The sequence below is a fragment of the Zonotrichia leucophrys genome, chromosome 24 (genome assembly GCF_028769735.1).
Source record: "Zonotrichia leucophrys gambelii isolate GWCS_2022_RI chromosome 24, RI_Zleu_2.0, whole genome shotgun sequence".
NCBI classification, from domain to species: Eukaryota; Metazoa; Chordata; class Aves; order Passeriformes; family Passerellidae; genus Zonotrichia; species Zonotrichia leucophrys.
This window is the reverse complement of record NC_088193.1, coordinates 7,061,174-7,080,684: the sequence shown is the minus strand read 5'-3', so window position 1 is coordinate 7,080,684 and position 19,511 is coordinate 7,061,174. Positions and strand designations below refer to the sequence as shown.

The following is a 19,511-nucleotide window of genomic DNA, read 5'->3' as shown; positions in this document are numbered from 1 at the left end:
ACCTGAAGTCAGGGTTTTGGGGCTCTCCCACGCCTGCCAAGAGCACCTCACCCTCGCTGGCCGTCACTGCTGCCCCTCACTTCATTAGCACCAGGGATGTTTATAAATGGCAGGATAATATTTTTCGTTTCCAGTTTGGGTTTCCAGGGCAGCCACTTTCTGAAGCACTTAGGAAGTTTAGAGAAGACGAGGTTATATAAACGGTTTTCCCCCCCTGGGCCCTTATTAATCAAGTGGCTGTGGAGCCATTCCCAGAGCTTTGGGATGCAGGGCACTGGCTGGGTGAGGGGAGGCAGCTTTTTCTTGGCTCCTGCCCTTTATTTGAGAGTTTGGGATGAATGGAGCTCTCAGACCTGCCTGTGGGGTTTGAAGCTGCTGGAGGGCTCAGGAGGCTGCTCCTGGGTTATGTTAAACTGGCTTTAGGGCTGGGCTCCTGTGTAGCCCCTTCTCTTTTAATGATGTTTTTCCTGGCCCTGTGGACGCATCCCTGTAAAATTTGGTTATTTGGTGTAAAACCTTTGCATTTCCTGAGTGCAGGGCAAATATGATTTCAACAGCAGCGTGCATCAAGTTGATCCGTGTGCTTTTGCAGTGAACCCCTGTGGGTGTGCACTTACACTGATTAATAATTCCCTGATGCATTCCCAAAGCTTCCCAGAAGATTTTTCCCATCCAAGCTCCATCAGGAGCCACTTCCCAGGGTGGGTTTGGAAAACAGGAGCCAGCTTTGGTTGCCATTAGAACACAACCAAGCTCTGCCTCCTCTTCCTCTGTGTCCTTCCTCCCGCTGCCTCCTCTCCACAAGGGATGAGGAATGGGGATTTTGTGTTTTCCTTGAGTGGATGGAGCAGCAGGTCCAGCTGTTTCCAGCCTGGAGCTGCAGGTCCACAGGAAATCAGCTCATTAATCTGCTGCCCTACCTTCCCAGTCCTCCAGCCAGGCTCTCCCAGTGTGAAAATGATGATTGAAATAGCCAGAGGTGGGAAATGATGATTTAAAGGGGGTAAAAGGGATATTTGCAACTATTGCTGACTGGGGCCTTGACAGAAGGGAACTGAATTTCTTCCGGGTCTCGGGAGCGTGTGAGGAAAGGTGCTGAACATCTGGAGTGATTTAGGAGCTCTGGGCTGTTGTGCTGGAGCTCAGCCCGAGGAGCAGGGCTGGGATGGGCAGAAAATCCTGCTGTGCCTTTTGGCTCCAGCTGCTGCAGGTTGGGTGTTCAGGTCCATGTCCACCTCCCCAGGGATGGCTGTGGTGGCCAAGGACATTTGAGGCAGCCCTGGGGTGTTTGATGCATCATCTGAATGGATTTTCTTCACTTCCCAGAACTCCTTTTGGGATTGGAAGGAAACCCCAAGCCCCAGAGGTTATTCTGTTTCATCTCACAGAACACAAATCAGCTTTCCAGCTTCCCTTTGGCCTCATCCTTATCCAAGACCTTCCCCTCCCACAGAATCCTCCTAGAGGAGGTGAACTAACTGGGTGAAAAGAGCTTGTTAACAAATTACTTTTAATAGGCCTTTTTTTTTTCCATTTTGCAATTCCTTCCCATATTAAAAGTGCAAAAATAGAAAGCTTTAGCTCTGGTTGAATGACACAACATTTTCCTTGTTTATTTTCTTTCCACTGCTTTAACCCAATGAGAAGTGTGGGAAAAGAAAAAAAAAAAAAAAAGCCCTACAACAAACTTGTCTGTATCAGCCAGGAACATATTTAGAAGAAACATTTGCATCTGATATTTTCTTCCAACCACCAGCAAAGCATGCAAAATAATAAATAACTCATCTGTTTTCACGGCAGCTGGGAGGTGGATGGAGAAACAGAGTGTGCTGAGCCCTCCTGGATCCCAGCAGCTTCCTGAGGATGGGATGAGGCTTCAGCCTGGAGCAGGCTGGGTTTGATGGGATGTTGGGACGGAGTTCACCCCTGGGAGGGTGGGCAGGCCCTGGCACAAAGAAGCTGTGGCTGCCCCTGGATCCCTGAAGTGTCCAAAGCCAGGCTTGGAGCAGCCTGGAACAGCATAGCTGTTATGAATAAGAAGCTTGACTAGGCCAATATTCAAGCAGCCATCAATTTATTATTTAATATGGTAAAGTATGAGCAATACAGCGCTGGGTACAGTGGGGGAAGTTTTCCCACCAACTGCACACCCATAATTGAGGGTTACAGGTATTTATAGGGGTACTCATTAGCTTTTTTTCAGCAGTTTCTATTTCCAATCTTTTACTCATCAGCAATTTTTATTCCAAATTATTACATCACAAATTATTACTATTGTGATTTTAGTTTCTCGGGGTGTATCTCAAAGGAGTATCCCCAGATGGTGATGGTCCAGTTTCTGAAAGAAGAAAAACGAATCCCATCTGGTGGGGTCCAGCTCCCCAGATGTGTGTCCACCTTTTAATTGCAGAGACTCTAAATCTCATAACAGTGATGTCCAGCTTCCCTTTGGTCGAAACCATAAACCCTTGAGGTGATGTTCACCTTCCTTTCTCAAACTGTTTTCCTCTGCTTCAATAAGGTGTGAGATAAGCATATTTCCTTTATATATATCCCAAAGCTATAGTTTCAAGGACACAAGTAATATTCTAAAATTATACTTCAAAAGGTAATTATTGCAGAGCCCTTTATGGATTAAATGCAAGCAAAAAGCAACATCTTTAACACCTTAATTCCAATGCTCCTAAATCAACCAGGGTTAATTGCAAACAAAAGATAGGTTCAAAGGCCTTTTTCCATGCTTTATTTTCCTGAGTTATTATTAGAATTCACAACTGTCCCATTGTTGGTGTCCACACATTTGCATTCACAAGTACACACGTCGCCTGTTTGTACCTGACACGAAACTCAGCTTTGCATCTCACAGAACCCATGGCAGGGCTGGCACTGGATGAGCTCTAAGGTCCCTAAAACCCCAGAAATCCTCGGTGCCGCTGCCGTGGCTGTCCCGGGGTGACCGTGTCCCCTCGGCAGCCGCAGTTCCCTGACAACCCAGCAGCTGTCTGCTCCCATTCACACCCGCAAGGATTTAGGGCCTCGGCGGGCTAATCGGGAGACGCTCCCGGGGAGAGAGGCGTGTTATTTAATTAGCGGCACAATGGGCTGGCTGGGAGGCACGTGGTGGCTCCGACGGCAGGAGATAGATGTCCTTTTAGCCGGCCTAATTGTTGGGAAATAGCGGGGGCTTTGTTCAGCCCCAGCGTGGGCTCTGTGATCTCGCAGAGCCCAGGGGCTGCCCGCTTATAATTTTAGACAGATCTATTCAAGGCTGCCCTGCAGCGCGGGCCCGAACAAGCCGGGCATTGTTGCAGAGCCAGGAACTGTGGCCAAGAAAACCACCCCGAAAAACCCAAACACGTGTAGGGAGGAATATTTCCCTGGCGCTTATTCACTGCCAGGCCAGGTTGCCAAGCGCGGACAATTGCGGGAGAGGAGGTTTCCAGCGCCGGGAGAGGGTTTTTCCTCTTTGAGGATCCTCAGCCAGGAGCGGTGCTGGGGGTGCCTCTGCTGGCAGAGCCTCTCTGGGAATGGCAGCTCTATCTCCTTCTGGAATTTCCGTGCTCTGGGCACGATGCATGTGGGATAATCGTGCCCATCTCTGAATTATCTCTCTGGTGTGCACCTGTTACCTCGTGGCCTTGGCAGGACAGTGCTTGGGGATGGAGGGACCTTCCTTGCTGCATCTTGGTTGGTTGTGCCTTCCAGGGTCCTGTGGAACAGGGGATGGAAATCCCAGTCCTCTCTGCTAAATCTGTCTCTGGAGAGATCCCATCACAGTCCCCAGCCCCTGAGCTTTTCCTTTGTGGCTGCTGAACCCCCAGCTCCTTGGGAAGGGAGAAAATGTCATTAAAAAAAGGGATGGAGGCACAAAGGTGGAAATATTGGCCAGGAATTAAACTTCCATCACTTGAACCCCTCTGTCCTGGCCCCGGTGTTAACCCGGGGGTCACTGCAGGCCTGTGGTTTATTTTCCTGGGCTGAGCACTTCCAACTGGCTGCCAGCATGGCATTGTCCTGGTGGCTGCCACTTCTCAGGCTGTGGGTTCTACACCAGAGCTTGGGGCTGGCCTGACCTCCCTTGGGAGGTGCTGGTGTGTCTCTTGGACCTTGATAAAGTGCAATGTGGCTGTTCCTCGGTGTTTGGTGAAGAAGTGGGTGGTGTTTTGGTGGTGATGGGTTTTTGAAAGATGGAAAGTGCAGATAAGCATCAGTGATCACATTCTGGCTGTCAGGAGACCATTTATGAGCAATGATTCCTTTGGCTCTCCTTTGTAATCCCCCCATGTATCCCAGGGGAGAGAATTTCAAGGGCTACCAGGGATCAGTTCAGTGAGGAGAGACTGGTAGATGCCAAGAGCACAGCCACAAGCAGAGCTGTGCTTCTTAAACCTGAGCTGGCTGCTTTGTTTGTGCTCTGAAGGAGAGAGATCCGAGCCAGGAGATATGAGCAAAGGCAGAGAGGTGTCCTGCAGGTGGGATTTGATGAATATTGGCTGCACGTGTCTGTTTTAATTGGGAATATCGGGAGTTCAGCAGCAAAACCCTTCAGGATGTGTTTGCCCAGAGCCCGGAGCTGTGACTTGAGGGGAGGGGGAAGATGTCCTGAGAGCAAACAGGGCTGCAGAGCAGCTTAGGAGGATTTTCCATGCAGCCCCTGCTCCCAGCAGGGACACGAGGGAGTGCCAGCTGCCCTGCCAGGGCATTCCTATCGGTATGGCACTGCCAGAGCCCGGAGCAGCTCCTCAGGTGCGGGATCAGCACCCTGGGAAGGCAGGAACGGAGGCATTGGAGATGCTGGGGCAGCCTGAGAGGCTCTCGGGTCCCGGGTGTGTGACAGGGCTGTGGCAGCCACGGGGCTCTGTGTGCCGGGCCCTGACCCCCGCTGGCCACAAAGCGGCTTTTGTGAGCCCTCCCCGGCGGGAGTTAATGAGAGCAGGAGCCGCGGAGGCTCGCAGCCCGGGGACAGGCTCTGACAGGAGGGCATTGATGGGCCAGGCTGGGCACCCCAGCGGGAGCACTGCCCTGCTCTCCTGCCCCCAGCGCCCAGCCTGGGGCTCTGGCCGTGCCTCCGGACCCCAGGGGCCGCACTGGGGTCCGGTCACCCCCCCGGGCCCCTGAGCTGGCTCTGGAGCGGGTCCCACAGTCCGTGCCACCAACGAGCTCTGCTTCATGCCCTAGCCAAAAACGGGAGCTGGATGGAGTCAGCGGGGCTAACCCAGCCTCCTCTTACCAAAATACTCCAATGCTTCCCAGCTATTACGGCGCTTGAAAGAAATTCTCGTATCATTTTAAATTCCAGGAAAGGTATCTCCCGGGGGAACGGCCGCGGCAGCTGCCTGCTCTTTCCTCTCATTGCACAGGGCCACCTCCACACCCAGGGCCACCTCCCTGCTCTTTCCTTTCTTGGACTGGTGGCTGGCTGCTGCTCTTTCCAACAATGTCCCCGTTACGATAAATCCTTTCATGTCTCCGTTTCTCCCTGGAATTGCAGGACAGTTTTTTTGTTTTTTTATTTTTTTTCTTTTTCCTTTCCCCTTTGCTCCTGATTTTTGTCTCATGCCCTCTGGGTATTGTTTACTTGACAAAACATCAAACCCAATCCCTGACCGCTCGCGGTCATTAAAAATCCCATGGCAGTTTTGGGGAAGGCTCCAATTTGGCTAATTACGTTCTGCCATAAATATCCCCCTGCAGTTTTAATTGGATATGGTGTTCTTCATTTCCTGGCCATTACAGCTGGGTGGATGCTCCACGTTATTACGTGGCCCTTGTATTTCACCCCATGTTTTGGTAGCAGCAGTGCTTGGAAAAGCTCCCTCTCCAGACCAGAAGTTACACCTAATTCCTGCTGCAATGAGAATGGGGAAATGCGAGGGAAAGGAGAAGCTGGCCCAGCTCTACAGCATCTGAAGGAGAGCCAGCAGCTGCCCTGGGCTGGGACAGGAGTGAATTTGGCCATGGAGAAGTGAAAGAGCCATCCCAGCCAGGAGAGAGGTCATGGAAGAGCCGTCCTTGCGTTCGGAAATCACAGCAAAGGCTCCGCTCTCCTAACACCTTTCCTCAGAGCTAAATGAATAATCATTATTCTTGTTCTGTTACCCCAAGGTTAGTCAGCGGCCCTGGGAACAATGGAGCATTACTGCCCATCCTCTCTTTGTTTGCAGCGGTTGCAAACAGTGGGGCTGCGCTGCGGAGGGAGGGCAGATGGTTATCGCCCATCCTTGGGCTGCAGGGCCGTTCTCCAGCCCGGCATCCTCCCTCCCTCCCTCCCCGACGGAGCCTGAATGGATATTCACGTTCCTAACGACACAGTGGAAAACGAGGGTGAGACTTGGATGGGCAAGAGGAAAGATTTTCCTAAAGCCTGTGAGCAGCAAATAGGAACCAGTTGCTGAGGAGAAGTCATGTTTGGCAGGTCTTGGACTCGGAATGGTCACATCCCAGCTGAAGAAACTAATCAATGGATTCCTTCCATGCCTTCTGCGAACACTGAGCCATTGAGCGGCTCAGCTGGAGCTCAGAGCCAGGGCTTTCATGTTGCAGCTCTGAAGTGAACACAAATTAAGGCGGCTGCTGGGATGGAGTTCGAAGGAGAGATTCAGCTGCCCTGGGAGGAAACCTCTGTCCACAGCCACTCTCTTTTCCTCCCCTTTGGGGATTTTTGCCCTGGTGTTACTTTTGGAAGCATTTCCAGTTTCCCTGCATGTAGGGGTTGCCATGCATTGCACCAGAAAAATGGGACAGAGGTTTGGGGAAGCACAAGGGGGTGAGACACAGCTCAGAGCTCCTCTGCAGCCATCCTGCACCAAGCTGGGCTCAGTGTCATCCCATCAGTGTGGGATCAGGGCTCAACTGGGATGCCAGGAGAGTGTGGATCTCTCCTAATAAAAACCCCACAAGCTGTGAGAAAGGTCTTTATTAAAGCCTCTGTCCTGGTTCAGAAGAGAAGGATCTCCAGCACAGGTGCCCTGGAGTTCAGCCAGTCCTCGAGACTGTAACACTGCAGGAGCGGCAGAGCCAAAAGGGGAGCCCAGGGGCCAAGCTAAAGCAGAGACGCCTCAGGGCCTCCTCTTGCTGCATCTCAATCTGTGGCAGCTCCCTGCAGGGCCTCTCTGCCCAGGACAGCCGTGTGCCGTGTGCCACCAGCAGCCTGTCCCAGGCTGTGTTTGGGCAGGTCCCGGTGACCCCGGCGCGCCTCCTGCTCCGTTTCGCTCCGGGGGTTGTGGTTTGCTGCAGCCGCGCGGAGCGGGCGGGCGATCCGCCGGGGTCATTTCCATACACAGGACCGCAGGTGCTTTCTGATGGCTCTGCCAGGCAGCTGCACCCCCAGGCAGCCCCCTGCCCTCCCCTCCCTGCCCGGATCCAAGCCTGGGAGTGCAGGAAGGGAAGGGGAGCGAAGGGAAGGGCTGGGGGCTCTGATAACTGCATCAGGTTTCTCTGCCCAAGCCTGCTCTGGAGGGATCACAGATCAGATAGAAAGGCAGCTGTTTCTCCTGAATCCCCTTCTGATTTTCAACTAGAAACGTTCTGCTAAATCTCCTCTCTGTAGTTTCTTCCTTCAATCGTTGCTGTACGGGCAGGAAAGAAACCCAAACCCAGGGCAGGTGCAAGCACATGATCCTGTCCCGAGGAGGGACCACATTTTATCCTTGCAGCAATCCTCTTTCCACCTTCGGATTTCCAGGTTCATTCCTGTGGTAGGTTTCAAACCACCAGCTGAGGTTTCCAGCCCTGTGCTCTGTCTGAGCTCAGGTTCTCCTGAGCCCCTGGGAATCAGTGGAGGGAAGTTTTTCATCACAGCAAATCTCTGGTCCCACTCCACTGCTGCAGGAATGGGCTGTCCAGAACTGAGCTTGCCAGTAAATTGGAAACAACGTTGCCTTAAAAACTGGGAATGTGAGAGGCTGTCACTGGGTGAGGAAGAGGAACTTGGGGCTGGAGCTCCCAGCCTAGTTTTGCCAGATTTCAGCCCTCCTGCTGCTCGATCTGCCTGCCTTGGCAAAGCCGTGTGTGCAGCCAGAGCCGCCTCTCCTTGTCTGGCCCCGGCTGCCTCGCAGCTCTTTCAGTTGCACAAAGTCCCTGCTATAAATACGCCCGTGCTGCTGAGCAAGGCCCTGCTGCAGAAACGAAATGATGGGAGCTGCAGCGTTTGCATCTGCAGCTCATCTTTCGGGGCCTCGGGAGGTTTTGGGGTGTTTGCAAGCGGGACCCTGCTCCATCCTGAGGGCTGGGCAGTGGCTGTGACCCCGGGCAGCGGCTGTGACCCCGGGCAGCTGCTCCTGCAGGCCTGTGCTCACTTGAGCCCATCTTTGATGAGAGCAGCTTGATCTGTGCTGGGTCGGAAGCTGTTAAAGACTTTCGGAGTGACAGAACCACAAGAGCTGGTTGCTAATGACTTTTTTTCTCCGTACCGGTAAGCTGACATCTGTGAGTCATACTCTCCTTCTGCTGTGCCGTTTGTGGTCTCAAGTTTATGCTACCTAAACACAATCAAACAGACTTCATGTGAAAACCGATATTCTTCTGTTAACTGCATGCTGTGCTGGCATGACACTCATCTTGCATCTTCAAGATGCTTTTTATCCAGTCAGTTCCCAACTCTCTTTGGCCTCCCACCTCTGCCAAGCAGGCCAGGAACAGCCCCCCTGCCTGTCATCCACTACAGCACAGTGTGCACTGCTCTGCCCTGGCTGTGCCCCTGACTTTGGATGTGCTTGTGGGTGAGAGAGAATCAGGCTGCTCCAGGCAGGATGATGGGAGTGTGAAGGGGAGATGGAAATGTGAGGAGATGATGTGAGCATGAAGGGGTGATGGGAGCCGAAGGGGTGAGTGTGAAAGGCAGCGGTTCATGTCGAGACAGGCAGGGTGAACACAACTGGCTCGGTTTCAAGAACCATCGGTTTTGGGCAGCGGCTTCAGCCAGGGCTGCCTGCAGCCAGCGTGCTCAAACTCTTATCCCGTGGTGTTTGGGGCCGGGGTGCGAGCAGAGGTCGGGGCGGAGGCGCCCTGGATGCGCTGCCCCCTTTCCCCCGTTCCCCCTTGGATGCGCTGTCCCCGCTCCCCCGTTCCCCGGGCCGGGCAGCGCCGGCTCCGCTCCCCGGAGCGCCGGGCCGGGCAGTGCCGCCTCCGGGGCGGGGCGGGGCGGTTCCTCGGCCGCTGTCACCGCTCGGGGCCGGCCCAGCGCCCTCCCCTCGGCTCAGCCCGGCCGGGGCGGCGGCGGCGGGGACGGGCGAAGCGGAGCGGAGCGGGGAGCGCAGCGCAGGCGGGAGCGGAGCGAGGAGCGCGGGAGGAAGGAAGGAAGGAAGGAAGGAGGAGGAGGAGAAGAAGCAGGAGGAGGAGGAGAAGGAGGAAGAGCAGCGGGAGGAGGGAGGCAGCGCCGGCCGCGCTGCCCCGGGCGCCCCGCTCCGCGCTCGGCGGGGCTCAGCCGCCGCCCCCCGCTCCCGGCGCGACGCCCCCGCGGCGCTGCCCCAGCCATGAAGGCGGCCGTGGATCTCACCATCATCAAGACGGAGAAGGTGGACATCGAGCTCTTCCCGTCGCCCGGTGAGCGCCGCGTCCCCTCCGCGCCCCGCTCCGCGCAGCCCCGGCCCGGCGGCGGGAGAGCTTTGGCGGGGGGAGAGGCCGGACCGCTGGGGAGGGGTGGGCAGAGAGGTCGGTGTGGGGTTTTTTGGGGGTGTCCTTTGGAAGGGAACACGGAGCGCGCCCCAAGTCGCAGCGCAGCGGCGCCGCCCGGGCTGTGCCCGCTGCCGAAGGCGAGTCGACTTTCCGAGCGCTTTTATGACTTTCCATCCCCCTCCTTCTCTTAAAATCCATCCCGCCGCCCCTCCAGCCTCCTTCCCTCACGCTCCTGGCATCCTTGCCGGGGTTTGGGAAGCCCGTCCGGCGGGCAGGCAGGAAAGATGCGCTCCCGGGGCTCCCGCCCGTTCCCATCGCTAGCTGGGATGGATGTGAAGTCCCCCATCCCTGGCTGGAAATGCCTTGTGTGGTCCAGGCACTCGTGGTATTTGGGAAACACAACTCCAGTGCTAAATACTCTGGATTTAGCACGTTTAATCCAGGAAACCCCGCCGCTTTGATATTTTTTTTCCCCCTTCTGGAGCTGGAGAAATGGGTGGAGAGAGGGTGCAGAGAGCAACACGTTACTGGAGGGAGGCGAGAAGGGTTTTTTGTGTGTTGTAGCGGGGTGAGTTCAGCTGCTGCTGGCTGTGGTTGCTGCTCCGAGCCGAGGCTGACCAGAATAAGGGCTGCTGTTCACACACTGCTGGCGTCTGGCTGCTCGCTGACCCCGGGCGCCCAACTCCTCTCTGCCCTGCCCAGGCGAGGTGGAGGATGGAGCGGGTGGAGGACCCGCAGGAAAAACAAAAAACAACCCTTTTTTCTGCATTAAACCAGTCCTGTTGCTTCATCTCTCCCTGCTGCAATTCCCACCGCGCCAAACTGGAAGTTTGCTGGGTTTTGTGCAGCACCGGTGCGGCAAAGAAAATCAAATTAAAGATTGAGTTGTACGTTTCTCTGCCGGTTAGAAAGTTTCTAGGAAAGCCAGAAGGGAGCCACAGCTCCCGCAGGCATTGGGATTTTGGGCTGCATGTGGGAATGAAATGACAGCTGAGTGCTGGAGCCGCACAGGGGTTGGTGCTATGCTGGTGCAGCATCAGTGGGGCTGCAGAGAGCTCCAAAGGCAGCACCACCTTGGCTTCAGCCGTCCATGGGATCCAGCGCAGGAGTGTTCCCCTTGGGATCCCTCCCCGGCCGCAGGGAGCTCCCTGTGCTGGGCAGAGGTGCCAGCGCTCCCTGCCCGGGCAGCAGGGCTGAGCCTGGCCCCGGGGTGGGCTGGGGAGCACCAGGCTTCCAAATGCCTGAGAGATGCTAAAAATGCACCTACACAGCTGAAATGAGAGGCTGGAGGGGAACTGAGGACCCGTTTGTGCCTATTTCCTAAAACTCTGGTGAAGACTCATTGCTGCCCTTCAGCCTGTTTGTTCCGAGGGGAGGAAAGCGGGATAGGAATAAACACCTGGACAGTCAGGGTAGGGTGAAGTTTGCTTTTCACTCCAGAGTAAAGTATCTGTTAAAATTTGCGCTCTCCTGGTGTGGGTGAGCGCTCTTACACGGGCTCTGGGTGTCGGGAGCAGTGGAATTCCCTGGTGCCTGAAGGGAGGACTTGGAGTTTCACCCTGCCTTAAGTTCGTTTTCTTCTGTCCCGAAAGCTCTTCTGCAGCTGATGTCAGCAAACTGCTCTCAGAGCTGACCCACAGTTGAAACTTGGGCAGGAAGAGCTCTGAAAAACACAAACCCAGAGGTAGAAATGCTCTGCCTCCCATCGGCTCAGCTGCAGCCGCTCCTGTGCTGGTGGCTGCGCTCGCTGGGAGCCACAAAGGTCAGCGCTGTCAATTAGCTGGCTTAACCTCATTTCCCCTCCAACTCCGAGAGAAAAAAGCTGCAGCTCTCTGGTTTGGTGGGATTGATGGCGAGGGAAGGAGTGTGGATGCTGCTGGGTCGTGTTCCTGGGATCCGGCCAGGGGAGGAGGGAACATCACTTCTCTCTGCTCCTGGAGGGCTCATCTGCTCCCTGATGGCTCCTGCAGCCCTGAATCCACCACCAAGTGTTCCCATCGTCCTTAATTCCAAAATGGGCTGAGAAGGACTGCAGCCCCTTGTCCCTTCTCACAGGAGCCAGTGAGGTTAACCCTGGGCAGGGAGGGCCCTGCAGCCTGAGGGTTTCAGCTGTGCAGGATGTTTGATGTGCCAGGTGATGCCCCGTGGAACTCTGTCCCCTCTCACCCCCCAAATCAAACCCTGCTCCACCCCACACCTCTGCCTGCAAAACTCCAGGGAGATTTGTGCTGTCCAAAGGGTTTAAAAATAACCTGGAAGGGACGTGGAGCTGTAAAGCTCCAGAAAGCTTCCAAAGCCAAATCCTCCCCCTCCACCCCCACTATTAGCAGCAGGAATGTGTGAGTGAGATGAGCAGGTCAGAGCCAGAACCCACGGGGCGAGTTCTCCTTCAGGACACATTTCTGTGTGGATATTCTTAGGAGGATGTGATGGAAGGGTGGTAACATCACTTGTGGTTGTACATACATGGCTGATCCACCAAAGGCTGGTGGGACGTTTTCTGAGACAGTAAAACCCCAAACCACACAAATTTCAACCCCAAGGGAACTTCACCTGGGGGCTGATGAAGGCTGCCCTCCACAAATCACTTTGCTTCCTGCAGCTCGGCCAAGCTGCATTTGCTGGCTGTGGGCAGTGGGCAGCAGCTCCAGCCAGCCCTGCTGGGAGCTCTGGGCTGTAACTGGGGCTCCCAGTGCTCATTTCTTGCTCAGGAAGCTGCAGCTTTGCCTCCCCGAGGTACCAGAGCAGGGCTGTAATCCCAGCTGTCCTTGCTGGGCATCCCAAGTGGGGCAGGGATGCCAAACTCCCCATCCTGCATCCAGCCCTGCTCCTGCCTCCTTTCCCTGAGGTGTGTTATGGGATTATGGGAGCAGGAGGGGGGGATTGGTTCCTGGAAAAGGGTTTGCTCTGTGCACACACAGCACAGCAATCCGGGCTCTTTGGCCCTTCCCATGCCTACCCCGAGGACAGCTGGGACACGGACACGTTGTTTCCATTGGCCTGTGCGTGGGTGGCATCCCAGGGGTGTGCTTTTATCTGGCAACAGCTTTTCCCTCTGTTTAGGATTTGGGACAACATCACTTAAGGCTGAAGCAAGATTTTCCCTTCCAGCCCAAAGCTCTGTAAAGTTCTGGTTCTGGGTACAGGGGAGCTCCTACACAGCTCCCATGCTGCTTGGGGATGCAGGACCTGCCTGAATCGTGCTTGTCCCCCTTCCCACAGCCAGGTCAGGCTTTGCTTTCACTTTCAGCACAGACAAATAAGGGAGTTCGCATTTACAGCGGGCCTGGCAAACGCAGAGCTCCTCCACAGAGCCTGGCCGCGGGCAAGGAGCAGAGAAAATCCGTTTTCTTTGGGTTTTAGGAGGGGATCCTTCATTCTGGCCTCTGCCTTGTCTGGGAGGACAAGTTTGCAGCCATCCCTGGCTCCAGGTGTGCACGGAACGGGGTCACAGCTGGACCAGCCCAACCAACGGGGGCAGTTTGCTGAGCTGCTCGGGGTGAAAGTGTCCAGGGACTTAGGACATTATTCTCATTATTCTCAAAAAGACAGGTTTGATCCTGCCTTATCCTAGCAGGGCTGAGCCCTCCAGCTGTGTCAGCTGCTGTGTGACTCAGTTTCCCTGCTGCTGACGGGCACTGGCTCCTGCATGGCCACGTTTGGTTTCCATGCAGGATAAAACACAGCAGAGAGCCCCAGCAATTCCCTCCGAGCCCCAGCATTCCCCTCCCTGCTCCGGCATCTTCTGTGTCCCCCTCTGCCTCAGTGGCGCTGGGAGAGCTCACCTGTCCTGCCAGGGACACCCGGGATGCCAGAGCCTGGGGAAGGAAGGCACGGATTGGTGTTTCCAGGGATGCAGGGAATGGCATCTGCATCTTTTGGAATGCTTTGCACTTCAGTGCAGCCGAAGTGAGCGCTGGGGATGCTCTGTGTGGGCTGCAGTGATCAGCAGCGAGGCTGAGGCTCAGCAGTGCAGGGCTTGGGGCCGCTCTCGCGTTTTCGGCGCTGATTGCCTGCGGAGGAGGTGAGAACTCGGCTGAAGAAGAGCAATTACCTCTGTATGCGCTGCCAAAATGCCCATTACTGTGGTATCCAGCCGGGATGCTGCAATGAGAGGTGCCCAGGAGGGGGGACTGGCTGCACTTGGCTGCCACCAGCTTCAAGTTTTTTAGTGTCGGCTTCCCATCAAAGCTCTGAAAAGGGGTGGAAAGAGGGCAGCTCGCGGAGCTGTCCTTCAGGGACACATCCACAGAGCACATCCCTGGTTTTTAACCTGGTACAGGGAGGGAGATTTCCAGGGAACAGGAGCAAACCCCGTTCATTTCACATTTCCATCCCGAGCTCCCCAAAGCACACACCAAGTGTGTAATTACAGTGTGGTTCCACGAAGTGGCCCCTAATTTGCCATGTAATTACAGCGTGCCATGCTTTGATGGGCCTTACAGAACGCAGGGATAACACAGGCTCGTGCTGGAATGCTGTGCTCCTGCTCTCCAGAGGAGCTGCTGAGACATCCTGGGACTTCCTGCACTCCCAAATCCTGAGCAGATTGCAGGCAGGCAGCGAGGGGCTGGGACCCCAGAAGGACTGTGGCACACTGAGCTTTGCCACGGGATTATCACAGAATCCCAGAATGGTTTGGGTTGAAATCCTTAAAGATCTCACCTGGGAGATCTCCCATTACCCCAAGTTCCATCCAACCTGGCCTTGGGCACATCCAGGAATGGGGCAGCCCCATCTTCTCTGGGAGCTCTGGATTTGCTGCTGTGGAACTGCAGGCTTCCCATCACTGCACTGTGGCAGTGATGGGAAAAAGTGGAAATCCACAGTCACATTCCTCTGGAATGTATCCTGCTGTGTGAGGAGCTGGGGCAGCTGCATCAGGCTGAGGGTGCACAGGTTGTCTCAGAGATTAAAGCCTCAGGTGGGTGTGAGTAGGACCAGAGTGTGTGAAACATGTCAGGGATGTGAACTGGCAGAGCTGCCACCCTAAATGGTTCCTGTCAGTTGTAGCACCAGGATCTGCTGGGATTTTGGGGAATGAATCCAAGTAAATCTGTCCCAGATAAGGCAGGAGAGTCTTTTCCTTTTTGCACTGTCAGCTGGTCCTTGCAGGGCACACGGTGAGGGAATGGCAGGATGTAGGACAGCAAGTGTCACTGCTGTCCCTGATCCAAAGGATGCAGCTCTGGCACCCTCCAGGCTGGCAAGGCTGGCTTGGTGGAGCACCTGTGCTGGGTAGGAGTGTGCCAGGGCGCTGAGGAGGTGCACAAGGAGGGATGATCTGCTGTATTGGAGCACTGAAACTGCCCTGGAGCCAGGGCCTGGCTGTTCATTGATCCCGGGATCCCTGTGGGAATTGGGGTATTCCATAGGGGAGAGGCTGTGCCTCTGCAGCCTCAGCCCCGACTCCCCAGTTTGCTTTTGGCTGGGAGCTCCTGCTGGATCCCAGTGTCTCTGCAGAACCTCCTGGTGCAGCTCCAAGCCCGATCCCAGCAGGAGCCAGTGGCACAATCTGCAGCTGATCTGAGCAGCACAGCTGTCTCACAGCCAAAATTCAGGCCTGCAGCCCTTTCCTTGTAACCCCATGCCACAGTTATCCATCTCAGCTCTTTTGTTCCTCTTCCGTGACTAAGCTGCTCGCTGCCTGTGTTTCTTTTTTTCCTTTCATTGTGTAGTTTATAATCTTCCAACGAGATACAGACAAAAATTTGTTTGCAGTGCTGGCCAAGAAGGCTCTTGTTTCCCTGGCACAGGGCCATGCTTACATCTCCAGTCAAAATACTGCTGGTTAAACAATAAATATTTATTGATTCTCCTACGAGCTCCTACATTTTTCCCAGGTGCAGTGGAATTTGAGGGGGGGAAGCACTTGAGTGCTGCCCATGGCAGAGCTGGGAGATGGCTCTGCAGATAACGGGCCTGGAGTGGGATCTGCTCCTGCAGAGGTGACTTTGGAAAGCTGGGCTGGGTCCTGTGCAAGCCCTGCAGAGCTGCTCTCATCTCCCCAGCCCAGCTTCCCCAGCTTTGGGGATTTGTGCCTGCAGGCTTCCCTGGCAGTGATGGGAAAATGTGGAAAACTACAGTAGCTTTATATGCTTGAACATCTCCTGGAACAGGGAGGGACAGTCTGGGATGGACACTGAGTTGGAGGCCAAGTGCACAGAGATGGCAAAAAAAGAAATAAATCCTTGAATCCCAGAAGGGCTTGGGTTGGAAGGGACCTTAAAGCTCATCCAGTTCCCCCCCTGCCATGGCAGGGACAGCTCACACTGCTCCAGGTGGCTCAGGGCCCTGGCCAGGCTGGCCTTGGGCACTGCCAGGGTGGTTTCAGTTTGGAGTTTGGTGTGAGGGCTCAGCTGGGGTGTCTCAGTGTCTCACCCTGGCTCTGGAACCTTTCAAAGGCTGCCTGAGCCCTGCAGGGCTGAGGGGGAGGCAGAGCCCCAGGGCTGTGCTCAGAGCTGCTCTGAGGTGCTCCATCCTCCTCCTGAGGTGGTGGCTCAGAGTAGCCCTGGAAGGGTAAAGCCCTGCTCTCTCACTACCATCTCTTTCTGAACTGAAACTCTGCATTTTTATGTTGAGGTTTTGGGGTTTTTTTTCAGTCAACTGCCAAAACTCCCAGATTTGCTGCTCTGTCCCATGAACATCAGCAGCTCATGGCAGCAATGCTCCCTGTGCAGGACCAGGCAGGTGACACGTTTTTCCCTGTCCCCTGCCCTGACCTTGCAGAGTTTCCTGGCCCTGCAGGCTGTGTCCTGCTCTGGGCAGGGCAGGTGGGGCTGGTGTTTGCAGGGAGGCAGGAAGCTGCTGCAGCACAGCCCCTCCATCCCACATCTGGTTCCTGGAGCTCGTGGATAAATATAACCTGCCAGAGAAATATCACAAACACACCGAGAAACAGCCGCTTGCTTGCCCAGAGAGGAAAATCCCCTCCTTTCTGTGGCTCCCTGTGCTCTGGGAATGAGGATTGGAGTCATTGTGACAGCCCCGGTTGTGGATTGGGATGTGCAAAGTCCCAGGGCTCTGTCTGGCTCTGAACTGGGCTCTGGGGCTGGAATTCCCATTCATTCATCTCCCAGTTGCTGCTGGGCACAAAACAATACCTGCTCCAGCAATTCCCTGCTCTCCAGCTTTTTTCTTTGTGTTTAAACCTTTCCTATACAGCCAGCAGAGGCAGAGACCTCCAGCTCAGGTGGCTGGGGCAGGAACCCCGGGGATATTTGGGCTGGAACAACGTCCTGGGAGTGCAGGGAGCACTGCTGTGCTCTGGGCTGTGGCTGTGTGTAGGATATCTTCCCACTGAATCCCCTTCTGGGATGGCTGTGGGGCTGCCCTCACCCCAGCTGAGCATCCAGAGCTTGCTAATGAACAAAATGCATTTTCTTACACGGAGGGGATTCTAAATTGGCTCCACATGGGTCCTGTAGGTTGTGGCACTTTCCCGGAGGGTGATGGCATGAGCAGGAATGTGGAATTGATGAAAGAAGCCAGACACTGAGTCAAAGCTCCCCCTCTCCCCTCGCCTGCCCCCTCTCTCTCCCCCCATCTCATCTCAAATACTTGACGTGATTCCAAGGCATTCTTCTCATGGCTGGTGGGGAGTGCAGGAGAAGCCAGCCCAGGGACTGAGCTTTTCTTTAAAAGCTTCTTTCTGAGGCTCTGGGGCCTTGCATCCCAAAAGATGTTGAGAAAAGGTTTGATGAGAGCTTGTTTTTAGGGAAACTGAGGCACAGCACTCCCATTCCACCGTTTCAGGGAGGAGAGAGCATCCTCAGCTGGGTGCTCCAGGTCTCCCTCTGCTTGCAGGATTCCTGCTCTCCACGCTCTGTGTTCCACTGCCCAGCTCCTCACCAGCAGCAGGCAGACCTTGAGCCATCCACCCCCCAGAATTCCCAGTTTGGGGGTGCTGGGACACTGGGGCAGGCTCAGCATCCCTCGGGAACCAAGGCAGGATGGGGCTGGCTGCCATTCCCTGGGATGCTGCCTCTCCTGGCATGGCCTTGCAGGATAACCCTGCTCACTCAGGGAAGCTGTCCCCGCCAGCAGCAGACCCCAAAAACTGAAGCTGGACACTGGGCAGTGCTTTGGGGTTGTTTTCTGTTGTTTACCCCCCGTTGTCAGCAGTTTTTATCACAATAATCAAGCTGTGGCTTTTTGACCCACATGAAAGTTTTTTTCAGAGGTGCCTGCATGTGTTTGTGCAAAGCCACTGAATTTTGGTCACTGCTCTGGGAGCAGAAAAGGGGATTTTTGCTTTCTTACCTTTTAGTTTTGAGCAATTGTTTACCGAAACCTGAACCCTCTGAAGAAACAACTTGCAAAAGCTGAGTAGTCCTGGCTTTTTCCACTGGAAAATTAAAAAAAGATGGAGTGGGACACGTGAAATTTGGGTCTTTTTTTTTTCCCTTCTTTTTTTACCCATTATTGTTAGAAGCGGTTTGAAAATGCAATGCCAAGAGCTTTCTCTTTTCAAGTGCTTGAGGCACGTTACCCAACTGCTCCATGCCTCAGACTGCTCCGTGAGGTCAGCAAACGCAATTCCTCCTGCTCTGCAGCTGCAAATGAGGAAAAGCTCCTCTGCTCAAGCCCGGCCATCAGCCCCGGGCTGCAGAGGAGCTTGGGAGCAGCACCGGTGGCATTTCCCAAGCCCATCCTTGTCAAGGGCTGCCAGGAACTTTGGGCTTGGGGTCCAGGGCTGTGCTGGGGTCTGGGAAGGATGGGGCAGTTTCCAGGGGGAGTAGAGGGGTTTGGGAAGGCTGGGGCAGTTTCCCTTTCCAGCGGGGTTTGGGAAGGCTGGGGCAGTTTCCAGTGGTATCTGTGGGGTTTGGGAAGGCTGGGGCAGTTTCCCTTTCCAGCGGCAGCCGCGGGGTTTGCGATGCGGAGCTGTCCCGGTAGCCGTGGCCCGGCGGGGCCGCTCCTCGCTCGGGCTCTTTCCGTCCCTTTAAGCGGCTCCAGATTTGAATTTGGCTCCAAAGGCCGGAACATGAAAGGCCCCGGCCGTGCGCCTGTTTGCCTTCGAGCGGGATGACTCGCACCATTCCTGGTTCCAAGCAGCCGAGCGCGGAGCAGCCGGGGCCATATGGATCCTATAGAGTGACCCGAGCGCCCGGCGAGCGGCACAGCGGGACGGGAGGGATCAGGAGGGGCTGCCCGAGCTCTGTCACCCCCGGGCCGGACCCTTTCCCCCCTTCGGTGTCTTCAAGGGCTTCTGCCTTGCCTGGCTGTCGGGCTGCCCGTCCCTGGCACTCACTGAGAGCCAAAGTCCGGCTGAAAGAAATCTCAAAAATAAAAGAAGGGAAAAGGGGGATAAGACCCCGGTGGAAAGGGAACGGGGAGGAGGATGATGTGCCTTTAAGCCGCGTGTGTAAGTGCTGGCTAATCTGGTGACTAACTCCGTGCGCGGCTGCCAAGCCGGGATCCATCCCCAGCCCAAGGCTCGGGAGTCATCGGGTCCCTCCCTGCCCCATCCCGCGCCCCGCCGGGCGCCAGCCCCCCCCGGCCCCCCGCGCTCCCCATGGCAATTTATTTACTCATCTGGAGGGCACAGCCCCGGCGGTCTCTTGACTCAGCAGTCCGGGGCCGATGGGAGCTGCGGGAGCAAATTCCAGGCAAGAAATAATCTCATGACTTGTCTCGGAAAAGATTGCTCCGCAAAGATCCCCTGACGGTCACGGAGCGCTCCGTGCCGGCCCCTCCGGCAGAGCCTGACCAGGCTCCCGATTTCCCAACATCGGGCAGCCGGCCAGGGAATCCGGGGGGACTCACTGCAGCTTTCTCCCTTGGAAAAACAGGGACGGACTCGGACATAGGGGATGGCACGGGGGCCTTGGAGCCGATGCCTGTGCCCCTGGGACACAGGGAATGGGGAGCTGAAGCTGGCTGGCCAGGGCAGGGAG

General features: G+C 55.5%; 1 protein-coding gene across 2 annotated transcripts in view; it reads left to right on the top strand.

Moving 5' to 3' along the window:
• Positions 1-19,511, top strand: part of ETS1 (ETS proto-oncogene 1, transcription factor) — an 80,943-nt gene that overhangs the window by 23,284 nt on the left and 38,148 nt on the right. The window contains exon 1 of one of the 2 annotated variants that reach the window (XM_064732063.1): positions 9,284-9,543. The exons of the other annotated variant lie outside the window; for it this stretch is intronic. Within the exon in view, the coding sequence (XP_064588133.1) occupies positions 9,474-9,543 (70 nt within the window). The 5' untranslated portion in view covers positions 9,284-9,473. Of the gene's footprint in view, positions 1-9,283; positions 9,544-19,511 lie in introns of those variants that run through there. 2 annotated transcript variants of the gene reach the window in all.